The following is a 27,037-nucleotide window of genomic DNA, read 5'->3' as shown; positions in this document are numbered from 1 at the left end:
CTCATAGCAATACCAGATTGTTAACCCACAGAACTAGGCCAGGGATTTAACCTCATGGATGCTAGTCAGATTTGTTTCCACTGAGGCACGACAGGAACTCCCATATTGTTGCATTTTAACTGCAAATATCACAGACTGAAAATAATGAGCTACAAGTAAAGGAATTTTCCTTGAAGTAAGTATAATTTATTTTGCATTTAAATAAACTACTCAGCTAAATACTACTTAAATATAAAATCTATGGTTATATCATTTACTTTCATATATCTTTCTCCTTTGTTGCTAGTAGTCTTTCTGCAATGAAATTAATACAGCTGATTAATAGGAATGTGAAGGAAGAAAACTGATGAAAGAAAAATTAAGTAAGAATGGTATTAGGAAGGATTACCTCTTCGCCATTCTCAGCAGGGACACTTCCCTGCAGTCCCTCCAACCCTGAGCACTCTACAAGTCTGGAAATTCCTTCTTGAGGTAATGGTGCCTTGTTAATATCCCAAGACCCCTTAAAATGGTGGAAATAGCAATCACATTTTTTTTTTTAGGGCCCCACCCTGGCACAAGGTAGCTCCCAGGCTAGAGGTCAAATCGGAGCTGCAGCTGCCAGCCTATGCCACAGCCACAGCAACTCCTGATCTAAGCCACGTCTGCTGCGCAGCTTGCAGCAATGCCGGATCCTTAACCCACTGAGCAAAGTCAGGGACTGAACCTGCATTTTCATGGATACTAGTTGGATTCTTAACACACTGAGCCACAATAGGAACTCCCAAAAATCACATTTAAATTCCTCTATACCTTTAAGGTACCAACTCAAATAGTGAATAAAATGGTGTTAAACCAAGGTCTAAAATGCAACTTTGAGGGAGTTCCCATCATGGCTCAGTGGTGGCAAACCCAACCAGTATCCATGAGGATGTGGGTTTGATCCCTGGCCTTGTTGAGTGGGTTGAGGATCCGGTGTTGCCGTGAGCTGTGGTGTGGTCACAGGCACGGCTCAAATCTAGTATTGCTGTGGCTGTGACACAGGCCGGGAGCTGCAGCTCCAATTTGACCCATGGCCTGGGAACTTCCACATGCTGCGGGTGCAGCCCTAAAAAGCAAAAACAAACAAATAAATAAAATGCAATTTTGAAGGTAAAGAAAGAGTTTAAAAGAATCTGGTCAACAATGGACCTGATTTTTTACTAGCAGGCCCTTAAGAAGGCCCTATCCTTCAAAAAAACCCTTAAGATGTCATCTTAAACAGCTGATAATTTTTTAGCCTTTATAAGTACTTTATTCTACACATGAAGATTAAAATACACATGCAACATTACTGAGTGCCCGAATGAGTAGCAGCCACTGTGCTAAGGGCTATACATAGAAATGCTGTTTTTCTGTTTTTCATTCTCACAGACAGCATGCACGCTACACCTCCTTTTCCTTGTAAAATTTTAAATTTCTACATGCCAACCAAATACCAATTTGTGAAATAAAGAATGAAGCTGAGTTCCCGTTGTGGCTCAGTGGTTAACGAATCTGACTAGGAACCATGAGGTTGCGGGTTCGATCTGGCCCTTGCTCAGTGGGTTAAGGATCCGGCGTTGTTGTGGTGTAGATTGCAGACACAGCTTGGTCCCACATTGCTATGGCTGTGCTGTAGGCCCACAGCTACAGCTCCGATCCGACCCCTAGCCTAGGAACCTCCACATGCTGCGGGAGCAGCCCAAGAAATGGCAAAAAGACCCCCCCCCCAAAAAAAAAAAAAAAAACCTTTTGGAGTTCCCGTCGTGGCGCAGTGGTTAACGAATCCAACTAGGAACCATGAGGTTGCGGGTTCGGTCCCTGCCCTTGCTCAGTGGGTTAACGATCCGGCGTTGCTGTGAGCTGTGGTGTAGGTTGCAGACGCGGCTCGGATCCCGAGTTGCTGTGGCTCTGGCGTAGGCCGGTGGCTACAGCTCCGATTCGACCCCTAGCCTGGGAATCTCCATATGTCGCGGGAGCGGCCCAAGAAATAGCAACAACAACAACAACAACAACAAAAAAAAAAAAAAAAAGAATGAAGCTACTTTAAATAAACTATATTCTTGGGAGAATGCATAAAAATTTATACACATTTTTCAGATTAGGAATACAATGTATTAATTTTATGGGTTGAATTATATATATATTATATATACTTATATACATATATCACCAATGTGTTAAGTTCTAGCACTAATATCCTAAAATTGTCATTCAATGGTACACCTTATAACCCAGAAAACAAATTAGATATGAAAGGAATATCTAGAACTTTACAAAGAAATCTTTCTTAAGAGTGAAGAAACAGGTTAAGAGCATGAGTTTTCATTTCAGACACACACCCAGGTTTCAGTCCCTGCGCCACCTCATATTAGTTGGTAACCATGAATAAGTTGTTAGACTCATAGGATCTCATCTCTAAAACAGTAATTACAATTTTTTACCTAATAGGGTTTATTTGAGGGTCAAATGAGAAAATGCTTTGAAGTTCCTAACCCAGGTCCTAATCTTAGCTACTGTAATTGTTCATTTTTTGTTATTTAGGTATTATTACTGAAAACAACCCAATTGGAAAGATTAAGAACACAGAGAATAAGGGTTGATGAAACAATTCTACAGTAATGGAATTTTTCTCTAATTTAGTTTGGTCTATTACAACTCTTTAAGATTATAAAGGAATCGGAGAGAAAAAAAAAAAAGTCAAGCACATAATCAAGATGAATTAGGAAATTATTAAATATAAGAAAAAATATAAATCCAGTATGTTGGAGGCTTACAATATGTTAACATTTTTCCAGTGTGCTTAATAATTAAAAAAAAAATTTGTAGATGTTTCAGTAAAACTGACTTAGTATTTTTCACCAAAACTTCATATTGATTGTTGCCCTACATATAACATCCACCAAAGAATACTCAACCTATTTAGTACCTTGAAATAAATCTAAGAAATACTAACATACGAATTAAAAACCTCATTATGTCCCAGAAGAGCACTGTCCTGCTTTATCATATATTCACATGAAGAAGGATGCATATTAGTGGATGAAATGTTCTGAAGCAAGGAATTCTTTATTTTTTCATTTTCCATTTTGTTCTCCACCCCTGACCCCAACCTGCTATCTAGATGTGGTACCAATACCAACATTGACCACTGATCTGCTGTCATCATTATAAGCACACAGAAGAAACCCAAGTAAGAAAAGTGCTAGTAGAGTTGGCAACAGTCACAGAAGAGTCTGGCTCTGTAGTATTTAGGAAAGAGAGAATGCAGAGGTAATAAACCAGGAAGTAGCATAAAAGATTGTCCTTCAAAAAACATAAAGAGAGAATGAAAGAAAGAAAGGAGTTCCTGTCGTGGCTCAGTGGTTAACAAATCCTACTAGGGACCATAAGGTTGCAGGTTCAATACCTGGCCTTGCTCAGCGGGTTAAGGATCTGGTGTTGCCGTGAGCTGTGGTGTAGGTCGAAGATGCAGCTTGGATCCCGCGTTGCTGTGGCTCTGGTATAGGCCGGTGGCTACAGCTCCGATTCAACCCCTAGCCTGGAAACCTCCATATATGCCTCGGGAGCGGCCCAAGAAATGGCAAAAAGACAAAAAAAAAAAAAAAAAAAGATGGTCCTTGACACTTTACAGGCTGACTGCACCCTTGATTCTGCAGCACTAATCCTAGAAAACACTTTTATTTACTAAGGCATGGAGAGATGGGATAGGCAGATATTAAAAAGGGAATAGCAGAAACATGACAGTAAAGGAGTAAGAAACACAAAATTTTAAATACTGGAATAGCTGAAACAAAGTGAAATAAGAAATAAACCTTTTTAAAGAATAAAGGCGGGAGTTCCTGTTGTGGCACAGTGGTTAATAAATCCGACTAGGAACCATGAGGTTGTGGGATGGATCCCTGCCCTTGCTCAGTGGGTTAAGGATCCGGTGTTGCTGTGAGCTGTGGTGTACGTCACAGACGTGGCTCGGATCCTGCGTTGCTGTGGCTCTGGTGTAGGCTGGCAGCTATAGCTCCGATTCGACCCCTAACCTGGGAACCTCCATATGCCGCGGGAGCTGCCCAAGAAATGGCAAAAAGACAAAAAAAAAAATAAGAGAGAATAAAGGCAACATAACAGGAACATACTTGATAAAATTCTTATGGAATATACCTTTTTCACTGAAGTACTGTAAAAAGAGCCACAAAAACACACTTATTGAAATCAAATACAGAAAATTCCCTTTTGGAATACTCTTAGCAAACTTCCTCCCTGATCCTCCACTCCAAAACTAAATTACATTTTTTAAATTCTCCAAAAGATGTTAGATTACAAGTGCTTCTCTATCTTGGCTCTACAAATTTGCTAATTTAGGTCTATAACAAAATTGAAATATTCTTTAAACTGGGTGCTAAAAACTGTAATATTAAAAAAAAAACAAAAAACAGAAAAATTAAAGACCACAAGTGCTTGAGTACACTGATGAACTGACACAATTTACTTTTCAAGGTGAGACAAGGAAAAACAGTGCATTTCCTCCCCAAATCATTTTTACGCATTGGTATTTTTGTAAGAGAAATGTGACAGGATAATGACTTACCTGTGGGACCACATTCTGTACGTATGTTGGTGGATGCTGCTGCTTTTGCTGAACAGCACTTTCTATTGCTACTTTAGCTACAGTGCTTGGATCTGCTCCTGCTGGCACGGCAACCATTGTTGCACTGCAGCCAGCATTGTTGGGGTCACTGATTGTAACAATTCTAACTCCTACTTTATTTGGAATTCCTGTGACTGTTTCCCTATCATTATCCTCTGCTGGCCTCTTTACAGTTTTGCATTCTGCTGTGCCATTTGTAGACCGAACATCAGACGACAGGACAGGAGAATGGGACACTCTTGATCCTGAGTGGGGAACGGCTATGATTTGATGCCCCTGTATAACAGAGGTTGTAGAATGTGGTGAGACAACTACACTTGGGCGTTGCTGAGGCACATCTGAATTCAAACTTGAAGCTAGAGGTCCATTAGGCAAATCAGTACCACTAAATTGCTGTGTTACATTTGAAGCCTCCTGTATACTGCTCACAGATGGTGAACCACCCAAAGTTAATATAGGTCCATTAGAAATTCTTTCCAGTTGATCACCTTTGGCAGTATCTTGCTGAGTGGCATCTGAAGTCCCTTGTGGTTCCATTGGAGATATCTCACCATTTCCTACATGATTGGAAGTTTTATGATTTGGAATGTTTCTGCTTAAATGAGAACCATCTCCTTTATCAAAATCACAGATTCCATTAACTAGAGGTTTTTTCAAATCACTTTTAATATCCTGCATGTCCATTTGTTCTGAGTTCTGTTTTCCCGATGCTCCATTCTCACCTAATTCTAATGATGGCCCATTACTGATTAATGAGCACTGATTAGCCTCACTTTGAATTTTCCCTGAGTTTGAAGGAGGTAGACTTGAGTCACTGTACTTTCTCCCATTTAAAAGACTTCCCACCTGCATTTCATTTTCCTTTGCATCCCCATTGCTGGTGTTTGTGTTCCGTCTACAGGACGGGTTCTCCATGACTTCAATTTTACGTTCATGAACATGTAAACCTGTTGCTTCTTTTGCTTCCTCCTCCTTTTGGCAAATTATTTTATCACCTTTGAATGGGGGAGTAGCAGTAGTACAAGATGATTGTCCAGCTGGAGATGCTTGAGTGGCTGGAAGCGTTTGTACCTGAAGTCCAACTCCTGCCTGGGTCCCGCTCATGGTAATTCCTGCTGGAGCAATGAGCTGAGTTGCGTTTCCCTGACTCACAGTTGCAGTTGCAAAACTTGTATTTGGCACAACTGTTATGGTTACCTGGTTGCCAGAAGTCCCTTGGAAAATGGTTGCTGGGCTATTTGAGATCAGTGGGCCTGGCAATATTTGTAAGTTCGAGATGGGCACAGTCTGCACTCCCCCTGTGGGTGGCATTGCACTTTGGACCAGCTGAACGTTTTGCTGCCCAACCAAGAGCTGCTGAGCTGGAGTTTGCCCCTGCACTCCAAAACCTGCTGCTTGATTATTGGCCACCTGGTATACCACCTGAGGGCTAGGGGCTCTTGCATTATTAGGGGGAGGAATCTGTGGAGCTGGGAGAATAAGCTTACCACCTGGAGTTGAGGGACCACGCTTTGGAAGCAGCAACTGTTTTATCAGACTTGACTCACCAGAAGTAGGCTGACCAACTCCTGCATTCGTTTGCTGTGGCTGAACTTGCATTTGTACTTGCTGTGGCTGCTGGACTTGTACTTGCACCTGTTGTGGTGGGGGTGCTGGTGAATGCTGCTGCTGTTGCTGCCTTTTCACAGACAGCATTTGACTGACAGTAGGAGGTGGCCCTGTGACTGAGGGGTGGAAGAAGATGACATGGCAGTAGGAACTTGGTTATTAGTAGCTGGGACAGGTGATGGTGAGGAAGATGGAGTTATGTTTGCTTGTCCAGTTAGCTGCACTGCTTGACCAGCTGGAAGAGCTGCTGGATTAGCAAGAACAATTTGGTGAATGGCTGGTGCATAAGTGTGACCTTGTTGAGCTGGCTGGCTTACAATCACAACACTTTGCTGGGTTGGCTGCTGTGGTTGTTGAATAGGCTGTTGTACCACTGTTGATGAAACTTGCTGAGAAGGGAGAGGTTTTGGTGCAATGTTCTGAAACCCAACTCTTGAGGGTTGTGGACTTGGGACACCAGCAATGGTAACCATTTGTCCTGTAGCTACCTGAAAGTTCTGTACTGAAGTTGCTGAGACAATATTGGATGCAGAAGTCGTTACATATTGTGGGGGTGCTATGATAACAGTGTCTTGTGGCTGACTACCAGCTGATGTCTGCTGAGATGAAGTTTGCACAGGTTGGGGTGACGTGGTGATTAACTGTTGACCCTGTGAAACTGTGGAAGTACATGCTGGTATGTTCTGTACTCTGCCAAATATATGACTCTGTGGGACAGCTTGTTGGATTACTGTAACAGGAGTGCCAGAAGGTATCTGTCCCGGTACCACTGTGTGTAATGGAGACTGTTGTGGAATTACAGATGGATGGTGAAGCAATGCCTGGGAATTTACAACTGTAACAGGTTGTGGCCCTGTACTATGATTCTGAACCACAGAACTCTGTGCAGCTCCTCCTCCCACAGCAATACTAACAGGAACTGCTGTCTGGGGTAGAGAATTCTGTATTACTGTGGCCTTAACGACCTCACAAGGAATTGGAGCTTTATTCTGAATGACAGTCACCGGAGCATTTTGCTGCTGGTGGGTATGCACTGAAGGATTTGGTGGAATTCTTGAAACAGTCTGCGCCACAGTATGAACACCTTGTACTGGAAAGGACATTTGTGTTGCAGTCAAACTTGAAGATTGGTTGGTAACAGGAGTCCTCTGAAAATGGTTTCCTACAGTCTGTGGTCCATGAGCGATTCCTGAAAATATGGGGGAAAGTCAAAATTCATAATGAAATGATTGAAAAGCGGCATGTAGGAATTATTTTATTTAATTCAAGCAAAAATAGTTTTAAGAAATTAACAACTCTGCATCATTTGCATATGGGAAAATAACAGAACAAGCAAGAAAATGTTACTGCAAAAACAAGGAAAAGTTATACATCTTAAATGGATACAAAATACATTTTCATTTAGTCTTATTAAATTGGTAATATTTAAAAGACAATAAAAACTAATACCTGCGGGTGAAGGACTTGGAGATACATCAGGAACAGAATCAACGCGAACAACGGGAGTAGAAACAGACTGTTGCTGATAGTACATCTGAATGGGAAGTGGGATAGCCCTCCGTTTTACTCCTACTACATGAATATGCGCTTGCCCATTGTTACTGGAATCTTCCACTCTCTTCACTGTGTGATTTGGAAAGACCGTTCTGTAAAGTACATACACACTCAATTTTGATAACTAGCACACTAACAAAAAACACTAACTTTTGACAATGTTTACATGAGCAGCAGCAGTATATGCACTGCTACTTATGTATGAACCAGTATGACTAATATACTCTGCAAGGGTGGGAAGCAAGGAATTAAATACAGAAGGTCAATTCTCCAATTTTTAAAAATCATTATTTATTAACATTGGGTTTAAAAACAATTCTACTGTATATGTATTTAACAAAAAAAGCTGCATCTAGGCAATGCCTGTTTTACGAACTTGGAAAATATCAAAACACCTTGATACAGGAAGACAGAGATTAGTTATAGACTAGACCCAAGATTGAAAAGTGCAAAAGCCACGTCTTTAACAAAGAAAAGTAGGTAGGAAGAAAGTAAACAATTTTTTCCTTTTCTTTCTTGGATAAACCTCATAATGTTCAAATACAAACACCAGATGTAATTTCCAAAATTTCCTTGTATGTAAATGTCCACCATACTACAACCTAACCATACAAACTTTCAAGGTCAACTCATCATGTGATACTCAATTTATGTAATAAATTATGAACCTGGAAACAAAAGTGGAGATATTTAAAATTAGATGGATAGTTGGTATGTTTTCTAAAGGGCAAGAGGTGCTGTGATACAAATTAACTTTAAAGTTAAGAACTATAAAGCCTACCTGAGACATTTATAAAATCCAGTTGATGTTAGGATTCCACCACGAGCCAATTTACTGCAAGTTGATAGGTATTCAGAATACATTTCTGCTCGAGAGACAGAACAATCTGGATTTACTTCAAAATGAGCATTTAGCCTAAAAGAGGAAAAAAATAAATGGCATTATACAATACACTATAGGAGAGTCTATATTGAAATATACAAAACCATTTGAAGGCAATGTGTTATAATCTAATTATGTCTATTAATCACATTTCACTATTTTGTATGTTATTAGCACAAATACATGCTAGATTTTAGACACACTAAATCTAATAGAAACAGATCACTTGATAATATTTATTTTAGTATAAAAATCATTATCAAAAAATATAAAGACTGGGATGTGACTACATCAGCAACACTGGTCTGCTGGCAACAAATATTCTACAACAAACTAATTTTATTCAGTGAATAATCAGGTCCTTGTCTGATAATAATCAAAATATAATAAGATGTTCCCCAAGTATGTGTTACTGGTGATGTAAAAAAAGGAGGAAAACCTGAACTAAAGTTAAGCTTCTGTTGGCTCTTGGAACAAACTTCTTCAGAAAAAAACTCTCCCAAAGCTATTAACTACTCCCCAAAACAATGATACTTCCCAGGCTGCAAACTCCCTTTCCCCACCTCAGAGACTTCCAGTCCATTACAAAGTAATTCAAACTTCAGTTTGTCTTTGTCATAAAGTAACTTCCACTATAAATTAGATTGGAGGCCTAGTTATCATTAGAGGACTCTTTCCAGGACTCACGACATACGTAACAGGCCAAATTATAGCTGTATCTTATTAACTGAATCAAGTGATAATTATGACAAAATAATTATAAAATGCTTCTCCTCCTCCCTCTAGAAATAGCAGAAGTGTGCAACTAGGAATTCTAAGAACAAGCCTACACCTAACACACACGCATTTTACAGTGGATGGTACATACTTTTCCAATTCTCTCTTTGAGTACTAAGCTTTCAAAAGCCCAGATACAAAAAACTTGTTTTGGTTTCAATGTAGAAGATGAATATTTCCAAATGCTATTGGAAGAGATTCATCAAGTACAAAGGGTCAAGGTATAAAAATATAGAACATGAAGAAAAGCAAATAATTAGAGATATTACCATAAACCTGTTTGAGTGCAAAGTGAAAAAGTAGAGAAAAACTGTTACGGGAACACAGATATGAAAGCACCAAAAATATGGACCACAGTGTGAAAGGAGCATGAAATGGAAGAAAAATAATGTTAGAGAATTGGGGGAAAGGGATCAAGGAAAGAACATTTTTAAAGTAATACATCATTGAAAGGTGATCTTATATTTCAGTGTATTAATTTTCCAAAGAATTTAAGTTGAAATTCATAAACAATGTAGCGGCAACTAACCATTGCAAAATGAAATCTAGCCAAGTCTGTATTTTTTTTTCAGAAAGTGGCTGAGATGTGGCTATTAAGTCTTCTTAAGAAAATATTATTTTCAAGTTGATTATTTCAGTGTAGACATTTTAGCTATTCTATCATTTGATTAGTTTCCCCTTACTTCTCACAAAAAGGAAAAATCAGCAATGAACAAGAAGTTTTGCTTTTGCTCAAAAAGAAGAGACATCTAACAGCAAAATCTGGTTCTCCTTCCCTGAAGTCAGTCCAATTCAGTTTTAATAAAGCATTAATTTAAGAAAAACAAATTCTATAATCTGACCAACCTTATTTTCAACAAAGTCCAAGAGAACTTTTTAACACAAATGTTACTTGAAGTGTAACTTAATGAAATTCTATCAAAGATTATTTTAATTCTGAAGATTCTGATGAAAATTTTTTTCATGCTTTATTTCAAAATAGGTGAAGTGATTTTACATTGTCCTTTCTTTATATATATGATGTCCTATTCTAACTAAAGAAAAATAGAGAATAAAACATTCTGGATGACTGCTGAAATACATTTCCTTTTCTCTTTTGCTTTATTCTTCCCAAGGATAAAGCCTTAATAGAAATAAGCCACTTACCACTGACAAGCAAACTTCTCACTATCTATTTCCACTATTCCTGGAGGTGGAGCAACATGCTGTGCTACAACTGCTCTGGAAGCTAAAGAAAAAAATACATTAGCTACATCATTTTAAAAAACTTAGTCACTATATGTCATATTTAGTTCATGGATACTGAACCAATTAATAGTCACAATGAATACCTTTTAAAAAGGTGTATAAATGTAACAAAAATATACAAATTTGAGAAATTTGTGGAGTACATATTATACCAGGCACTGTCTTACATGTTTCATATGATCTAATTTTTAACCTTACAATCATTCAAATAATAACAATAATATGGATTATTTCACTAGTATAAACTGTTTTTTCCATTGTCAGACACTGAGTTAAATACTTTATATATATCAACTTTCTTGATTCTTCGATGAGGCGGACATAGATAAAGAAACTGGGATTCAAGGGGATTAAAATAACTAGCCCAAGGTCACACAGCACAACACATCAATAAATAAGTTATCTTTTAGTTTAGTTACAGAAGTAGATTGTATCAGAAATAACTTCACTTTTGAACTTAAAACATGAATATTAGAGTTCCCATGGTGGCACAGTGGAAATGAATCCGACTAGGAACAATGGGGTTGCGGGTTCAATCCCTGGCCTTGCTCAGTGGGTTAAGGATCCAGCATTGCCGTGAGCTGTGGCGTAGGTCGTGGCGGGGATCGGATCCCGCGTTGCTGTGGCTGTGGTGTAGCTCCTCGCCTGGGAACCTCCATATGCCACGGGAGCAGCCCAAGAAAAGGCAAAAAGACAAAAACAAAACAAAACAAAACAAAAAAGAATATTATTTCTATAAGTGGCATATATAAAATCCCTGGATATGATGAACAAATAAATAATTTCCATGTTGGAACTAGTGAAAACAAGAATATGAGATAATATAAACTTAGTCACATTATGATGTTTATAATAAAATATAAATCATATTTATTTATTAGATAAAATTAAAAATCATACTGTTTCACCACTGAATCAGCATTACTAATGTATAGTTTTTAAACCTGCAAATATACCTACTTTTTTTCAGGTGACATTTTAGCAAAGTTTCTCAGAACCCTCAAACAAAACGAAGGCATTTCTAAATTATTGGAACTAGAGGAGACCCCCAGCACAGCCCAATCTGTGAAAGACCTGAAACAATCTTGCCCTTTATTTAATGAGGCCCCCAGGCTTCCACGAGATACAGCAAATAGAAGCCAAGCATTTGGTAAATACTGAGTCTTTATTAAGCCATTTAGATTTACATGATTGGTTCTGGTTTCATGTACAGTCCTAAAATTAATTATTCCCTTTTTTCAAATGAAAAAATTAAAGCTCAGAGATTAAGTTCACAAAGGACATAATGGAGAGAGGAGAGCTGGGTGTGGCTGGAAAGCCTTCTTTTAGAAGTACTAAATTTGAATCCAGGTCTGTCACATTTCAGAGCCATATTGTGACACCCTGCTTCTTAACAGAACATAATAATTAGAACCAAAATTATTTTCCTTGTGCAACTGCAGCCTATCTTTTTTTTCCTTCTAACTTGATGACACTGTTATATAAAATAGTTTTCTGGGGCCTATGTAGAAAACTCACCTTTTCTTCATCAACTATACTGTGAGAGCATATCCTACTCAAACTGAAATCTGAATCAATTAATAACCAATTGCATGAAATATTGGAAACTATGTAGAAATTATGAGAAACTTTAAAAACAACACCTAAAGAATGATACAAACACAATTACATTAAGCCTGAAGACATTCCAAAGAATACAAAGGCACTTATACTTTAAAAGGAATCAAGTCTGTATACATTCCCTCCTAAAATTGCTTTGTCTGAGAACATGACCTCCTTTTTGATGGCTGCTCTTCTCCCTTTTTGGAATAGAAAGTCTTAACTCTCATCCACCCTTTAAAGCATTATAAGATATGGTTAAATGCATGACTCTGGAGCGAGCGGCTGGCTCTAGAGTTACATCACTCACTAGCTGTGTAACCATGGGCAAGTTACTTAACCTCTATGACTATAAAATGGGAAAAAGTAGACTGAACTCTCACACTGTTTTGAGGGTTAGAGGAATTTATACATAAATCACCTAAAACAATGCTGCACATGGTAAGCACTATATACATGTTAGCTGCGCTGCTGAAGATGATGGCATAAAAACCTCTGGAACACCAAAGGAAGAAGTATAAACATTAGTATACACAAAACCTCTTTGAACTGAGGTATTAGGGTAGGGCTTCCCGTTTATCCCAGCATTTTATATATATTATAGTTAAGGGCAATGCTGGGCATTAGAAATGGGGCATTCTGGCCCTTTGATGTGTTCTGAATTCAGATATATTATGAAGTAATAACATTTTTTGCATAATGTCCTTCCCTCCTCTATCCCTTAACTACTCTCAAAGAGTACATTACTTTTGAGGCACACTCTTGTGTAAGTAAAGCACAGAAAATATTTTAAAGAAATAGTGGGAGCTTCCCTGTGGCACAACAGTTTAAGAATCCAGTGTTGTCACTGCAGTGACCCAAGTTGCTGCTGTGGCATAGGTTCAATCCCTGGTCCAGGAACTTCCACATACCATGGGCACAGCCAACAAAACAGAACAAAACAAAATAAATAGTGAAGGTTGTAGCACTTTATTTCATTCACATGACAAACTCAGGGGGCAAGTTTAAACATCTTAGAATTAAGAAATAAGGAAAGTTCATGGAACACAGATTAACATTATTTTCTTATACTGAAAAAGTTGGGCTTTCTCTAAATAACAGAAAATGAAGCAACATACTTTTGATAATAAAATCTAACTTTATCAGGTAGGTTATATGGCAGACATTTTCCATATTTGAATGAGATAAATCTGCAGTGCCAAGGTTTTGACAAAAATGTATTCATGCACATGATAAAAAGCACTTTATCAAAAACACTGTGGTCTTGAAATTAACATCATTCAAATTTTCCTAACCCAATGGTCCTCCAAGTATAAAGTATCTGCAGCAGCAGCATCTCATGGGAACTTGTTAAAAATGAAAATTCTCCAGTCTACCTGAATCAGAAACTCAGAGTATAAAGCCCAGAATCAGCATTTAAGACTAGTGGAGGACTCTGATGTACCCTAAAGTTTGAGAACCACGTGCTAACATCTTCTGAATATATTAGGTTAAACAAGGTACATCTATATCATTTTAATATCTTGATTAATTTTCAATAAACTTAAACATAAGTATCTCTAAAGACTGGGCAACAAATAATTCTCAAGTCAAGTACTGTAAATTCTTTGACTTTAACCAAATCAAAGGAAAACTCAAATTGTCAGACCATTAAGTATATTTTATTAATTTTTAGATAATTCTGAAAATGTTCAAAGAATTATAAGTTCTATCCTCATCTACTTATCGGTATCAACTAGATTCCCAATTTAATCTATAAGAGATAACAGACAAAATTGATGATGAACCCAATTTTATTCTAGCAATAAAAAATATTCATACAGAGACACACTAGAGTAATACTTTCCAGAGAATTAGGCAGAAAAGTCTTGTTCATCTCATTAAGATGCACTTGTAAAATTTTTTCCTTTTTATTTAATAATTATTTATAAAATTTTGTAATGGATTTATTTTATTGTTTATTATTAAAACATTATAAAATAAATTTTTAAACAGAGCTTTATAATGTAAGAGAAAATTGAAAAACTTTAGAATATCTACATAAGCATTAATAGGGTGGTGGATATGAGTTTAAAGAGAAAGAGGAGAAAGAGGAATAACATAAAATTTCTAATAGAAAGAGTCTGTTATTTTTTAAATGGATGATGGCATCAAGATTCCACCGGTACAAAAAGCGTTTTAACTTTTAAAATGTCAATTTAATATACACAAAACAAATTATTTGCAATTATTTATATTATGATGAAGAAATTTAGAATCTGAAAATGGGTGAAAGGTTATCTAAGTTTTCATAGTGATGAGGGGAAGTGAGCAAAAAGCTTGAAGATGACCATTCCATTTAGAAAGCAGTATTAAACAAACCTTGGGGGAAAAAAGCCCAACTGTAAGTGGAAACTAATCAAAGAATTCAAAGTTGTCATTCATAATGAGCAAGTAATAAAGTGTTCACCAGCTCAAAAATGAACTCTTTTAGATTTCTTAGAGGCCTATTCAGACTTCTATCAATGAATTACTACACATACAAGCAAGCCAGAACTCTTAATATTTAACTTTGTTCATATGTCAAATGAGGATCAAACATTAGGCTGGAGGCGTGGGTTCATTTGTTAAGATCACAGGTCAGCAATACGGTAAAAGATAGCAGTTTTCATCAAAATTACCTTTGAATATTCTTCAAATGGCCCACTATAACCAGTGTATTACTGACAATCAATTCTTCTCTTTGTTGAACACAGTTTCTCTATGCCCCTCAATTAATTGAATCCTCAGTTTCTTCTTTGAGGGTAAGACCATACCCCCACTATCTGCCTAACTAGCAATATAAACTGTTTCATTTCCTTTTCAAGGTTGAGAAACTATTAATATTCTGGATCATTGATTCCCCAATATGTATTGGCTCTTTACCATCCACTGCCTAAGGGTGAAACTCACTGGATCAATTATTTCATGCCTTCTATTAATTGTCCAGCCTGTTAGATGAATTCAAGTAAGTAAGTTAAAATGCACACACAATACACTTCTACTGTATACTGCAGAGGGCACAATGGAAATTAATGAAATATGTGATACATATTACATACTTTGCATAAATACAGTATATAATTTTAATACTATGAGTTAGAATAGAAGACTGGGACCATGATTAAATGAGAGAAGAACAAGATAGCTGGAGAGAGATGAGATGAGTCCAAACTGAGTCATAAGTATTTAGCAATTGAAAAGGCCAAAGTATTTAGGAAAACTCAACAAGATTTTGTGATTAAATGGATGTGGTAAATATTAAGGATAATGAGATTTTTGCTTTAAGGATAGCAGGAGAGGTTGAGAAAGATCTGAATGTATTTCCAGGCTGAAAGGAAGAAGCAATTAAAGAAAGAGAGGCTCAAGATACAGAAATGAGGCACTGGGAAAGACTGATACTCAGACAACAGAATCAGAAGTAGTTAACATCTCTTCCTAGGACAAGGGGAGGACATGAGTTCAGATGCTAATAAATTTGCAAGAGAAAGGGTAAGAAGTAGAAGAAATTCATGCCGCACAGTTTCCAGAGTAATTGCAAAGTGTTAAGATCAAATGAGAAAGTAAGCATCCTCCATTAAAAAAAAAAAAAACAAAGCAACAACAACATCAACAACAACAACAACAACAAAGGGAAGAAAAATTGTCTTGGGCATGGTGGGAGAGCAGGTGAGGTGAAAGATGGATTGTTTTAATTAGGACAAATGATGGTCGAGCACAAAAAAAGCTTAGATTGCTAAAATAAAAAAATCATACATAATCAGCCAAGAGAAAGAACTCCAAGGACTCAAGAGAATGCTGGTTATCAGGTCTAAATTCTAATTTAAAATCTGAATACAACTGACCCAAGAGATCCTAGGGAAGGTGCACAAGTACAGGTATACGTGCATGTATTAGCATTTATATACATATGCACATACGTCTGATCCTAAACTCTGATTATGTGGTGTTTGGTGCAAGACTTAGAAATAATAGGGGTATTATACTCAGGTATTCTAATGACCACCTGAGAGAATTATAAGGTAATATATGATTAACCTATTCCTGGTCTATCAATTTCCAGTGACCAAAGTCACAAACCCCTTGGGGCACTTAATGTTCTCATAATTTTGAGTATCTAATCTCTCACACTACTCTAAATCCTTCTTGACGTCATTTCTCTATTATTTTCTTCTTCCTCTGTGCTTACCTTGATCCTGCTGCTCCTGGAATGTATAATACCTAAGAAATTAAAGTACATACTCAAGTTCTCATTTGGCCTACTCTACTGTAAAATACCAGTTCCCTGTATTGCACATTTAAATTTGTCCTTAGTATTAAATCTGATATGCCAATAAGCACACTGTAAAAGATTATATAAAAACACTAACCTGGGGCAGATGCTACATGGGTCTGGGTTTGAACTTGCTCTACAGCTTGTGGCCTAATTTCAGATAAAACTTGATGACTGGAACTTGGATGTTCAACAAGTTTTACTGCAGCAAGTGCATCAGGGCCAAACATCTGAATATCCATAGAAACCAGACATACTAACATGTCTAAAATAAATTAAAAACCAATAGTTATTAGTCGTAATACAGTAAAACAATGACATCACTGAAAAACACATTCTATATAAAATGCTGCTACTCAAATGCCAGTCTGAGAATCATTGGATATCAGGAGTATTTGTGAATCTTTTTTAGGCTCAATCTCTCAAGACTGATTTAAATGCTATGGAGTAGATGTTAGGTATCTTCATTGTCAAAAAATTTCCCAAGTGATTTGGATGTGTAGTCAGACTTAGGAACCTCTGATATGAAAAATTCACCTTTATTTCTCAGTAACAGTACTTTGCAAGCCAAATCTTCATTAACTCTGATTTCAGTATTTGTATCAGAGAAATAAATCATTTGAATGAGTGAGTAAGGTGTGAAGATGACATGTTTTAGTCAGTGTTTTTAAAAGTGACAACCCATTAAGAAGGTGAGTTTATTGATTAAGGCTAGTACCACTATTAGCACTTCTAGGAACAGAAGGAAACTTGTTTCACTCAGCCCCAGCTGCTTAATAATAGCAGCTGACCACTTGAAACAGACAGACCTTGTTCCCCAGAGAGTGAGACATAGCAGTCTTATTGATTTCAAATTTAATATTTGGTAAAAGAAATAAAGAGAAGAAATAGGGGTTACTGATAGCCACATGTATCCTAGTCTCTACATGAAAGAAGTTTCTTGCTTATCTAAAACAGGGAGAAAGAATAACACAAGTGTGTCTGAAAGGGTAATGACTTCTCCCAAATACCAATTATGATTTTTACAGCATCACATTAAATAGTTTTCCCTCAAAAAAGAAAACAGCTTAATTTTTTTTTTGGTTTAGTCTTACCTATGCTCTTTTCAACTTTAGCGATTTTTGTGCAAGCTACATCTCCCATTTCTGTGAGCATATATAGCACCTCAAGTGTTGAGATTACGAGCAGCACATCAGGTAAAGTGAGATGACAAATGATCTCTCTGTAGGAGTCCTGATCAACATATTCACAAATCAAAACACCATTATCTTCTGCTTTGCAAAGATTTCCCAAAATTTCCATGCCTGAAAAGTATACACAAACACATATTTGTTTTTTAAAAGATGATAAAAAGCTTGTGTACTTTAGACAATGAGAAACTTAGGAGCGCTTACCCCTCATCTTTAAAAATCTATCCCTTGACATTAGGCATTTTGTAACAGTATGAAACATCAGATGAGTAGTTTTGAAATCAACAGGGTCCAATAAAAGCTGGGAAAAAGAAACGACACTATTATTGAGGTGTGATTCTTCCAATATACATCCAAATGTATACTGCAGATTTAATATAAAAGAGCAGAATAATGCTGTATAATTTTAAATAATGTAATTACTGTGAGAATAGCCATCACTAAATACAGAGCATCATTTCAGATATTTCTTTTTCCACAAAAGTGTGTGATACCACCTTTAGGCAAAAACTATATGTAAGCATTTAATATTCTATGATTATGGCAAATATAATAATCCTACATTTTAAAATTTTAAAGTAAATACTGTTGCTAAATATAAAAACTATTTTAAGACTGTCACATGCTTACCTCAGCTGCAATATTTCCTAATGTGTCAAGGCCTAATTGCCTTAGAGAAATAAAATGACTATGTGCAGAAAGTAATAGGAAACGAAGACAGGTACGGTTAGCTGCCAAGAGCTTAACATTGCCCTCCTCAAAGGAAAGATTTCGCAAAATCACTGCAATCTGAAGTACCCGTTGTCCTTCAATATCGTTAATGCCCAGCTTTCGAGGTGGATGAAATAAAGATTCCCAAATCCATTCTCCTGATGTACCTTCTACAAGAGAAAAAAATTTTTTTACTTAAATTGATATTTCATATATTACTACTGATAATTAAAGTCACTTAAAATATTTTCTCATTGACTTACCATGAGACTTGTTTCTGTCAGAAATGAGGTCACGTACTTCATTATCATCAACAATGTCTTTCCAAAACTATAATAAGAAATTATTACACTTAATTCTGATAATTTGAAACAACTATTATTTTAAAAAGTCACAAATAATATAAAACTATAATATTTCTACTTATTTTTATTTCATGTAGATATCATCATATTCTATGTACTTAACCCTTTGAAACAAATGTTTGATTTTCTGTAGTTTAAAGGTATCGTTTTGGCCTGGGATCCACAGATCCCTAAAAGGTCTGTGGAAGAAATTAGGGTCATATGTGAACTTGAATGAAGGGAAAAAATGAAATCTTTACGTTCATTAACCTCAAACTAAAATTTAGCATTTCTTTAGCATTTTCTTCAACTTGGAATGTTAGAAAACAAACCACAGTAGGACTAGCAGTACCTCTGACACCATCAGCAATATGAATCACAGATATTTTCAGATCACTCTATGGCCATGGAAAATCTCATCAATACTTCAAAATTATGATAGTCATCAATTCCATTAGTAAACTGCACACAATCATAGTAGTCCTATTTATAGACTCCTGAGATATAGCTGGCTAACTACTGAGTAAATCTACATCTAGAAGAAAATCAAACAGCAAGTGGTAAAATATATGTGTTGGCAAATTTGTAAATCAGATATTTAGGTTGCTTTCTAGTACTTCATACCTACAAACTGTTTTTTAATCCATGTGAGAGAGATGAGTCAACATCCACAGCTAAATCCTTTTTAGGCTAAAAAACAAATGCCTTCATATTGACATATCCATACAAAATGAACTTTAATTTTAACTTTTCTAAACCATTTAGTTATATGAGCTCATTAGCTTTTGTATTAATAAAGAAGCACATGGGCAGAATTTCCAATGTGGCTCAGTGGGTTACAAACCTGACTAGTATCAATGAGGATGTGGGTTTGATCCCTGGCCTCACTCAGTGGGTTAAGGATCTGGCATTGCTGCGAAATGTGGTGTAGGTCACAGATATGGCTTGGATCCACACTGCCATGGCTGTGGCGTAGGCCAGCAGCTGTAGCTCCAATTTGATCCCTATCCTGAAAACTTCCATATGCCACAGGTGTGGCCCTAGAAAGAAAAAAAAAAAAAAAAAGAAGCACATGGGCTATTATTCACTTTTTATTTCTAAACTATTCTGACATTCTGATATGCACATTTCAAAATAATTATTATTTTAATTTTTGGAATTCAATTTCTTTTGCATTTAAAGTCACTAATCTGATAAAAGATCCACACCCAAAGAGACCCACTGCACAAAATACTCATGATAAAAAATGGTAACAATGAAAAAGAACCAGGTACATGAAGAAAAGACAATGTTCGAAAACTAAGGAAAAAAAAGCCATAGGGAATTCAAATAACAAAGATATCAGAGTGGAATTTTAAATGATCATGGAAAATAAAGAAGAAAGAAATAGAAGATCAAATTGAAAATGTTGGCATGTAAGCAGAAACTATAAGAAAACCTAATAGAAATTCTAGAACTGAAAATAACTCAAATGGACAGATTTAAAAATGATTAGATACAAGGTAAGAAAAAATTAGTGGTTAGAAGAGAGAGAAGAAGAAAATACCATTTTAGAAGCATAGAGACAAAAGGATAAATAGAATAAAAGCATTCAAAATATATACAAGTGAAAAGTAACACAAAAATAATTGGGAGTTCCTGAGGAAAGATAGAAAAAATAGGCAGAAACAATATTTGAAGAGACAAGGCCAAGAATTTTCTAAATCAATTGAAAGATGCCAAGCCACAGAATTAAGAAGCCCTCCAAACTCCAAGAAAAGATAAATAAAAACGTGTAGCAATATCATAATAAAATTCCTGAAAAGTAAAGACAAAGAAAAATCTTAAATACAAAGGCAGAAAAAGCGACAGACAACCTTGAGAAAAACAAGTAAAATTCCAGGAAACTTTGTAAAAGAAAGAATGGAAGCCAGGAGACAATTGGATATTTTCAAAGTGATGTAATAAAATATCTGCCAAACTAGAATCTTTATACAGTGAAACTGCTCTTCAAGAATGAAGCTGAAATAAAGACATTTTCTGACAAATGAAAATTGAGAAAACTATCATCCAGAAATCTGCACTGGAAAAAAAAAAAATACATGAAAAAGCACATGTGATTTAAATAAAATAAATTCTGAATAAATATAATACTAAAAAACATCTTAAGGGTAAAAAATATATATAAGTTAGGAGTTCCCATTGTGGCACAGCGGAAACGAATCTGACTAGGAACCATGGGGTTGCAGGTTCCATCTTTGGCCTTGCTCAGTGGGTTAGGAATCCGGTGTTGCCATGAGCTGCGGTGTAGGTTGCAGATGCAGCCAGATCTGGTATTGCTGTGGCTCTGGTGTAGGCCAGTGGCTACAGCTCCAATTAGACCCCTAACCTGGGAACCTCCATATGCCTTGGGTGTGGCCCTAAAAAGACAAATAAAAATAAAAATAAATATGAATTAAAATAAATGAAAAATGCTTGGAAGAGAATTTTGCTCAGTCCATAATGGAGTAACTAGTGTTGCATTAGCCACCCTATCCTAAACCAATATGTATAAAATAAATGTTTTCAGAGATTGGACAAAAAGCAATGCAAATTAATCACTGAAAGACGGGAAACAAATGAGGTGAGCCCAATGATTGTCCCATATCTTTACATGGATGCTCCTTCTAGGAAATGACAAAGAGACAATAAACTCAAGATATCATCATGATTGCTAAATTAAGTGGACTGAACAGAGTTAAGTAAGGCTGACACAGCCAGAATTTCAGAGAAAATCTGCAAGAAGGAAGAGGCAATAAAGAGAAAGGACACAGTGAAACTACAGAGGGATTCCTTGAGTTGATGGCTAAGTACTAAACTATGCATGTGTATGGTGGAACTCCAAAATGCCAAACAAAAAAGGTGACAAAATAACTGCAAAGAAGCTATAACTGAACAATTCCTAACATAGAGAAGAAGCATTATATATCCAGCTAATTCAAATCCGAAAAAGCCACACTTCGGAACAGGGATAAACTAGTCCTAGAGTAAAGGCTAATCTGTATCAATCATAACAAAGCTTAAAAACCACCACCTATATATCAATTAAGAGCACGCCAGAACAAAATTCAACTTTCTTAAAAGATATCAAAATCCAGACACTAAATAATGTAACAGTCTCAATATCTACATCTAATTAAAAAAATAACTAGATATACAAAGGAAGTAGGAAACACAACTTATAACCAAGGCAAAAACCAGTCTCAACAAAACAAAAACAAGAAATTATTTTTTAAAAAATGGAATCAGCATATAAGAACTAAAACAACTGATATTAAAATATGCTCAAAGAGGGAGTTCCCATTGTGGTGCACAGAAATGAATCTGACTAGTATCCATGAGGATGCAGGTTTGATCCCTGGCCTTGATCAGTGGGTTGGGGATCCGGCATTGCTATGGCTGTGGTGTAGGCCGGCAGCTGTAGTTCTGATTAGACCCTTAGCCTGGGAACCTCCATGTGCCACGAGTGTGGACCTAAAAACCAAAAATAATAATAAAAATAAATTTAAAAATAAAATTAAAAATATGCTCAAAGATTTAAAGGAAAATGTAAACATAAGAGAAATATGGGGAGTTCTCATCATGGCTCAGTGGTTAACGAATCCGACTAGTATCCATGAGGACAAGGGTTCAATCCCTGCCTTTGATCAGTGGGTTAAGGATCTGGCATTGCCAGTAAGCTGTGGTGTAGGTCGCAGACGCGGCTCAGATCCTGTGTTACTATGGCTGTGGTGTAGGCCAGCAGATATAGCTCCAGTTGGACCCCTAGCCTGGGAAGCTCCATATGCCAAAGCAAAAACAAAACAAAAAACAAAAACAAAAAACAAAAAACACAGAGAGAGAAATATGGGACAATGTAAAAAAATCAAATGGGAGTTCCTATTGTGGCTCAGCAGTAATGATCCCAACCAGTATTGATGAGGCTGTGGGTTCTATCATTGGCCTCACTCAGTGGATTAAGGATCCAGCACTGCCATGAGCTATGGTGTGGGTTGCAGATGTGCCTCGGATCCTGCACTGCTGTGGCAGTGGTGTAGGCTGGCAGCTGCAGCTCCAATTCAATCCCTAGCATGGAAACTTCCATATGCCACAGGTACAGCCCTAAAAAAAAGAAAAAAAAAAAAAAAAAAAAAAGAGAGAGAGAGAGAGAGACAAATGGGACCTTCCATAGATGAAAAACATAGTATCTGAAATAATATGAGCTGTTCCCACTGTGGCACAGTAAATTAAGAATCCAACTGCAGCAGCTCAGGTCACTGTGGAGGCATGGGTTCATTCCCCAGCCTAGTGCAGTGGGTTAAAGGATCTGGCACTGCCGCAGCTCTAGCACAGATTCCAGCTACAGCTCAGATTCAATCCCTGGCCCAGAAACTTCCTTATGCTGTGAGCATGTCCATAAAAATGGAAGGAAGGGAGGGAGGAAGGAAGGAAGAAAAGAAGGAAGGAAGGTAGAACCAACATGACTAGATGGGCTTACTTGGAAAAGAGAAATGAAAAAATAGCAATAGAAAGTACCCACAAAGAAGTACATAGAAAGCAAAAATATCTAAAAACAATAGACAGAGCCACACTTTCAGGAAAAAACAAAAAATAAAAAACAAAAAACAGGAGGGGACATTTTTTACATTTGAAGAAATAACTGCCAAAACCCTTCCAAATTTCATGAAAAACAGCAAACCAAGAAGCTAAATGAACCTCAAGCAAAGAAAAAAAAGACCTACAAGTCACTTTCAAAATCAACGATAAAGAGAACACCTTAAAAACGGTGAGATAAAACAAATCCACAAGGAAAAACAGTAAGAATGCCAATGACTTATTGTCAGTAATAATGCCAACCAGATGGCAATGAAATGTTATCTTTAAAGTGCTCATAAAGTATAAATGATCTGAACACATTGATGAAAAGGAAGAAATTGTAGAAAAGGCACACTGAAAGAAGAGGGAGAAGCAACACCCAACTAAAAGCCACCTATAGAAAATACTATATATGCAAAACTACAGATGAAAAGCATAGCAAGAGAAAAAGATATATGATGAAACATTAATCATAAAAAGCTGATGTTACCAGACAAATGATACCAGACAAGAGACTTCAGGATAAGGGATATCACCAGAGGTCAGGGAGAATATTTCATAATGACAAAAGCTAAATCATCAAGAAAATACAGTAATCTTAAAAGTATATGCAACTACTACTAAAGGTTCAAAATACATGAAGCAAAAACTGACAGATCTGGGAGTTCCTGTTGTGGCGCAGCAGAAACGAATTTGACTAGGAAACCATGAAGTGGAGGGTTCGATGCCTGGCCTTGCTCAGTGGGTTAAGGATCCACCATTGTCATGAGCTGTGGTGTAGGTCGCAGACATGGCTTGGAACTGGCATTGCTGTGGCTCTGGCATAGGCCAGCAGCTGTAGCTCTGATTAGACCCCTAGCCTGGAAACCTCCATATGCCGTGGGTGTGGCCCTAAAAAGAAAAAAGGAAGGAAAAAAAAATCTGACATATCTAAAAGGGGATGTAAACATTCATAATTATAATTGATAATCATTCATCTCAAGAAATCATAGAACAATTATATAGAGAAGCACTGATGATACAAAAATCTTCAACAACACTGTCAATGACCTTGACTTAACTGTTATCAATAAATACTACATCCAATGATAGTACCATACACATTCTTTTTGCAAATGTATATAAAACATTCACCAAGAAAGTCCATATACTGAGCCATAAAACAAGTCCTGATAAGTTTTAAAAAGACTCAAATCATGTAGAACGTTCCCTGATAACAATGGATTAAAAATCAGCAATAATTATGTCAGTAAATAAATAAAAGCTAGTTTAAAAATAAATAGTCAAATTAAACAGCATATTTTTATATAACCCATGAATCAAAGAAGAAATCACAAGGGATATGAGAAATATCTTGAACTAAAGAAGACACAACATAAAACTGTGGGAAACAGCTCATGTAGTTTATAGAGAGTTTAGAGCTTTATATTCTGATGTTAGAGAAGAGGCTTAAAACCAATGGTCAAAGATTCTATTTTAAGAAAACTGAAAAAGAGCAACAACAATTAACAAAAGTAGTATATAAATAAAAATGAGTAAACAGAGATGGAGTTGCTCTAGTGTCTCTGTAATTATCTAAGAATAGATTAAAAGTGGTAAAAGTACTAATTTATGAAATTATTAAGGAGTAAAATATAATCTCTAGTATGATCAATAAGAGAACAGAAGAAGTATATATAAATACCAAAGTAAGTGGGTAGAAAACTGAACAATAAACAACAGTCAAATCAATTCAAAAAAAGGAAAGAGGAGTTCCCTTCGTGGCGCAGTGGTTAACGAATCCGACTAGGAACCATGAGGTTGCGGGTTCGGTCCCTGCCCTTGCTCAGTGGGTTAACGATCCGGCGTTGCCGTGAGCTGTGGTGTAGGTCGCAGACGTGGCTTGGATCCCACGTTGCTGTGGCTCTGGCGTAGGCCAGTGGCTACAGCTCCGATTCAACCCCTAGCCTGGGAACCTCCATATGCCGCGGGAGCGGCCCAAGAAATAGCAACAACAGCAACAACAACAACAACAGACAAAAAGACAAAAGACAAAAAAAAAAAAAAAAAAAAAAAAAGGAAAGAAAGGAGGATCAAAGAAAACAAAACTGGTCAGGACATATAGAAATCAATTCGAAACACAGTAAATTTAAACATAATTACATCAAAATTACATTTACTATAGATGGAATAAATACACTAATTTTAAAACAAAGTTCTTCACAATGGAGCGAAAAAAGTCCAAATATATGTTGAATACCCCCCCCCAAAAAAAAATTCACCTAAAGTATAGGCATAAAAAAGGCTCAAAGTAGGAGTTTCTTCTGTGATGCAACAGGATCAGTGGTGTCTCTGTAGCACCAGGATGCAGGTTCGATCCCCAGCCCAGCACAGTGGGTTAAAGGATCTGGTGTTACTGCAGCTGCAGCATAGGCCACAACTATGGCTCAAATGTGATTCCTGGCCCAGGAACTCCATATGCCATAGGGCGGCCAAAAGAAGAAAAACAAAAACCAAAAACCAAAAAAAAAAGGTTGAAAGTAAAATATGAAGCATATAAATATCGACCATATGAAAGCTGATATAGTTATACCCATATCAAACAGAAAAAGGATAAAGGAGACTTAAAGGACATTTTGCAGTACGTTCAACTGACCAGAGAGATACATCAACTATATTCATGGACACTAAATAACAGGATCAAAATATAAAAACAGAATTATAGAACTACAAGAAGAAAGAAACATCCTCAATCAAACTGGGTATTTTTAACATATCTCTCTACATAAATGAAGAAACAGATGAAAAAGTTAGTCCTGATGTGAAAATATAAATATCAAGATTAACAGTGTTGGCCTAACTGACATATATAGAAACTTAGATCCAACATCTTCAGAATTCAGGCATACCTTGGAGATACTGCAGGTTTGGTTCTAGACCATCACAATAAAGCATGTCAACATGAACTTTTTGGTTTCCCAGTGCATATAAAGGTTATGTCTATACTACACTATAGCCTATCAAGTGTGCAAATAGCATTACACCTAAAAAAAATAGTGTAATCTTGATTATAAAATACTTTATTGCTAAAGAAATGCTAACCAACATCTGAGCCTTAAGTGGGTTATAACTGTAAAATCAAAGATCACTGATTACAGATTACCAAAACAAATACTATAATAATAATACAATAATAATGAAAAAGTCTGAAATATTGCAAGAATTACCAAAACGGGACACAGAGACATCAAATGAGCAAACACTGTTGGAAAAACGGTGCAGATAAACTTGTTCAAAATAAGGTTACCGCCATGAAAAAATGCTCAACATCACTGATTATTAGAGAAGTGTAAATCAAAACTACTATGAGGTACTACCTTACACCAGTCAGAATGGCCATCATTAACAAGTCCGCAGATAACAAGTGCTGGAGAGGGTGTGGAGAAAAGGGAACCCTTCTGTACTCTTGTTCTCTTGTAAATTAGTACAACCACTATGGAAAACAGTATGGAGGCACCTCAGAAAACTAAATATAGAACTACCATATGAACCCAGTAATCCCACTCTTGGGCATATATCTGGACAAAAATTTCCTGGAAAAAGACACATGCGCCAGTA

At 36.6% G+C, this 27,037-nt stretch overlaps 1 protein-coding gene across 1 annotated transcript in view; it reads right to left on the bottom strand.

Moving 5' to 3' along the window:
- ARID2 (AT-rich interaction domain 2) overlaps positions 1-27,037 on the bottom strand; it is a 162,771-nt gene that overhangs the window by 32,279 nt on the left and 103,455 nt on the right. Inside the window, 10 exon segments of the mRNA XM_021092987.1 lie at positions 4,583-6,363; positions 6,366-7,439; positions 7,700-7,896; positions 8,586-8,720; positions 10,611-10,692; positions 16,700-16,867; positions 17,697-17,906; positions 17,997-18,093; positions 18,423-18,673; positions 18,767-18,833. Coding sequence (XP_020948646.1) covers positions 4,583-6,363; positions 6,366-7,439; positions 7,700-7,896; positions 8,586-8,720; positions 10,611-10,692; positions 16,700-16,867; positions 17,697-17,906; positions 17,997-18,093; positions 18,423-18,673; positions 18,767-18,833 — 4,062 coding nt within the window.

This window comes from Sus scrofa, chromosome 5 (genome assembly GCF_000003025.6).
Source record: "Sus scrofa isolate TJ Tabasco breed Duroc chromosome 5, Sscrofa11.1, whole genome shotgun sequence".
NCBI lineage: Eukaryota > Metazoa > Chordata > Mammalia > Artiodactyla > Suidae > Sus > Sus scrofa.
Note: the sequence above shows the minus strand (reverse complement) of the source record. Positions and strands in the feature narration are given on the sequence as shown.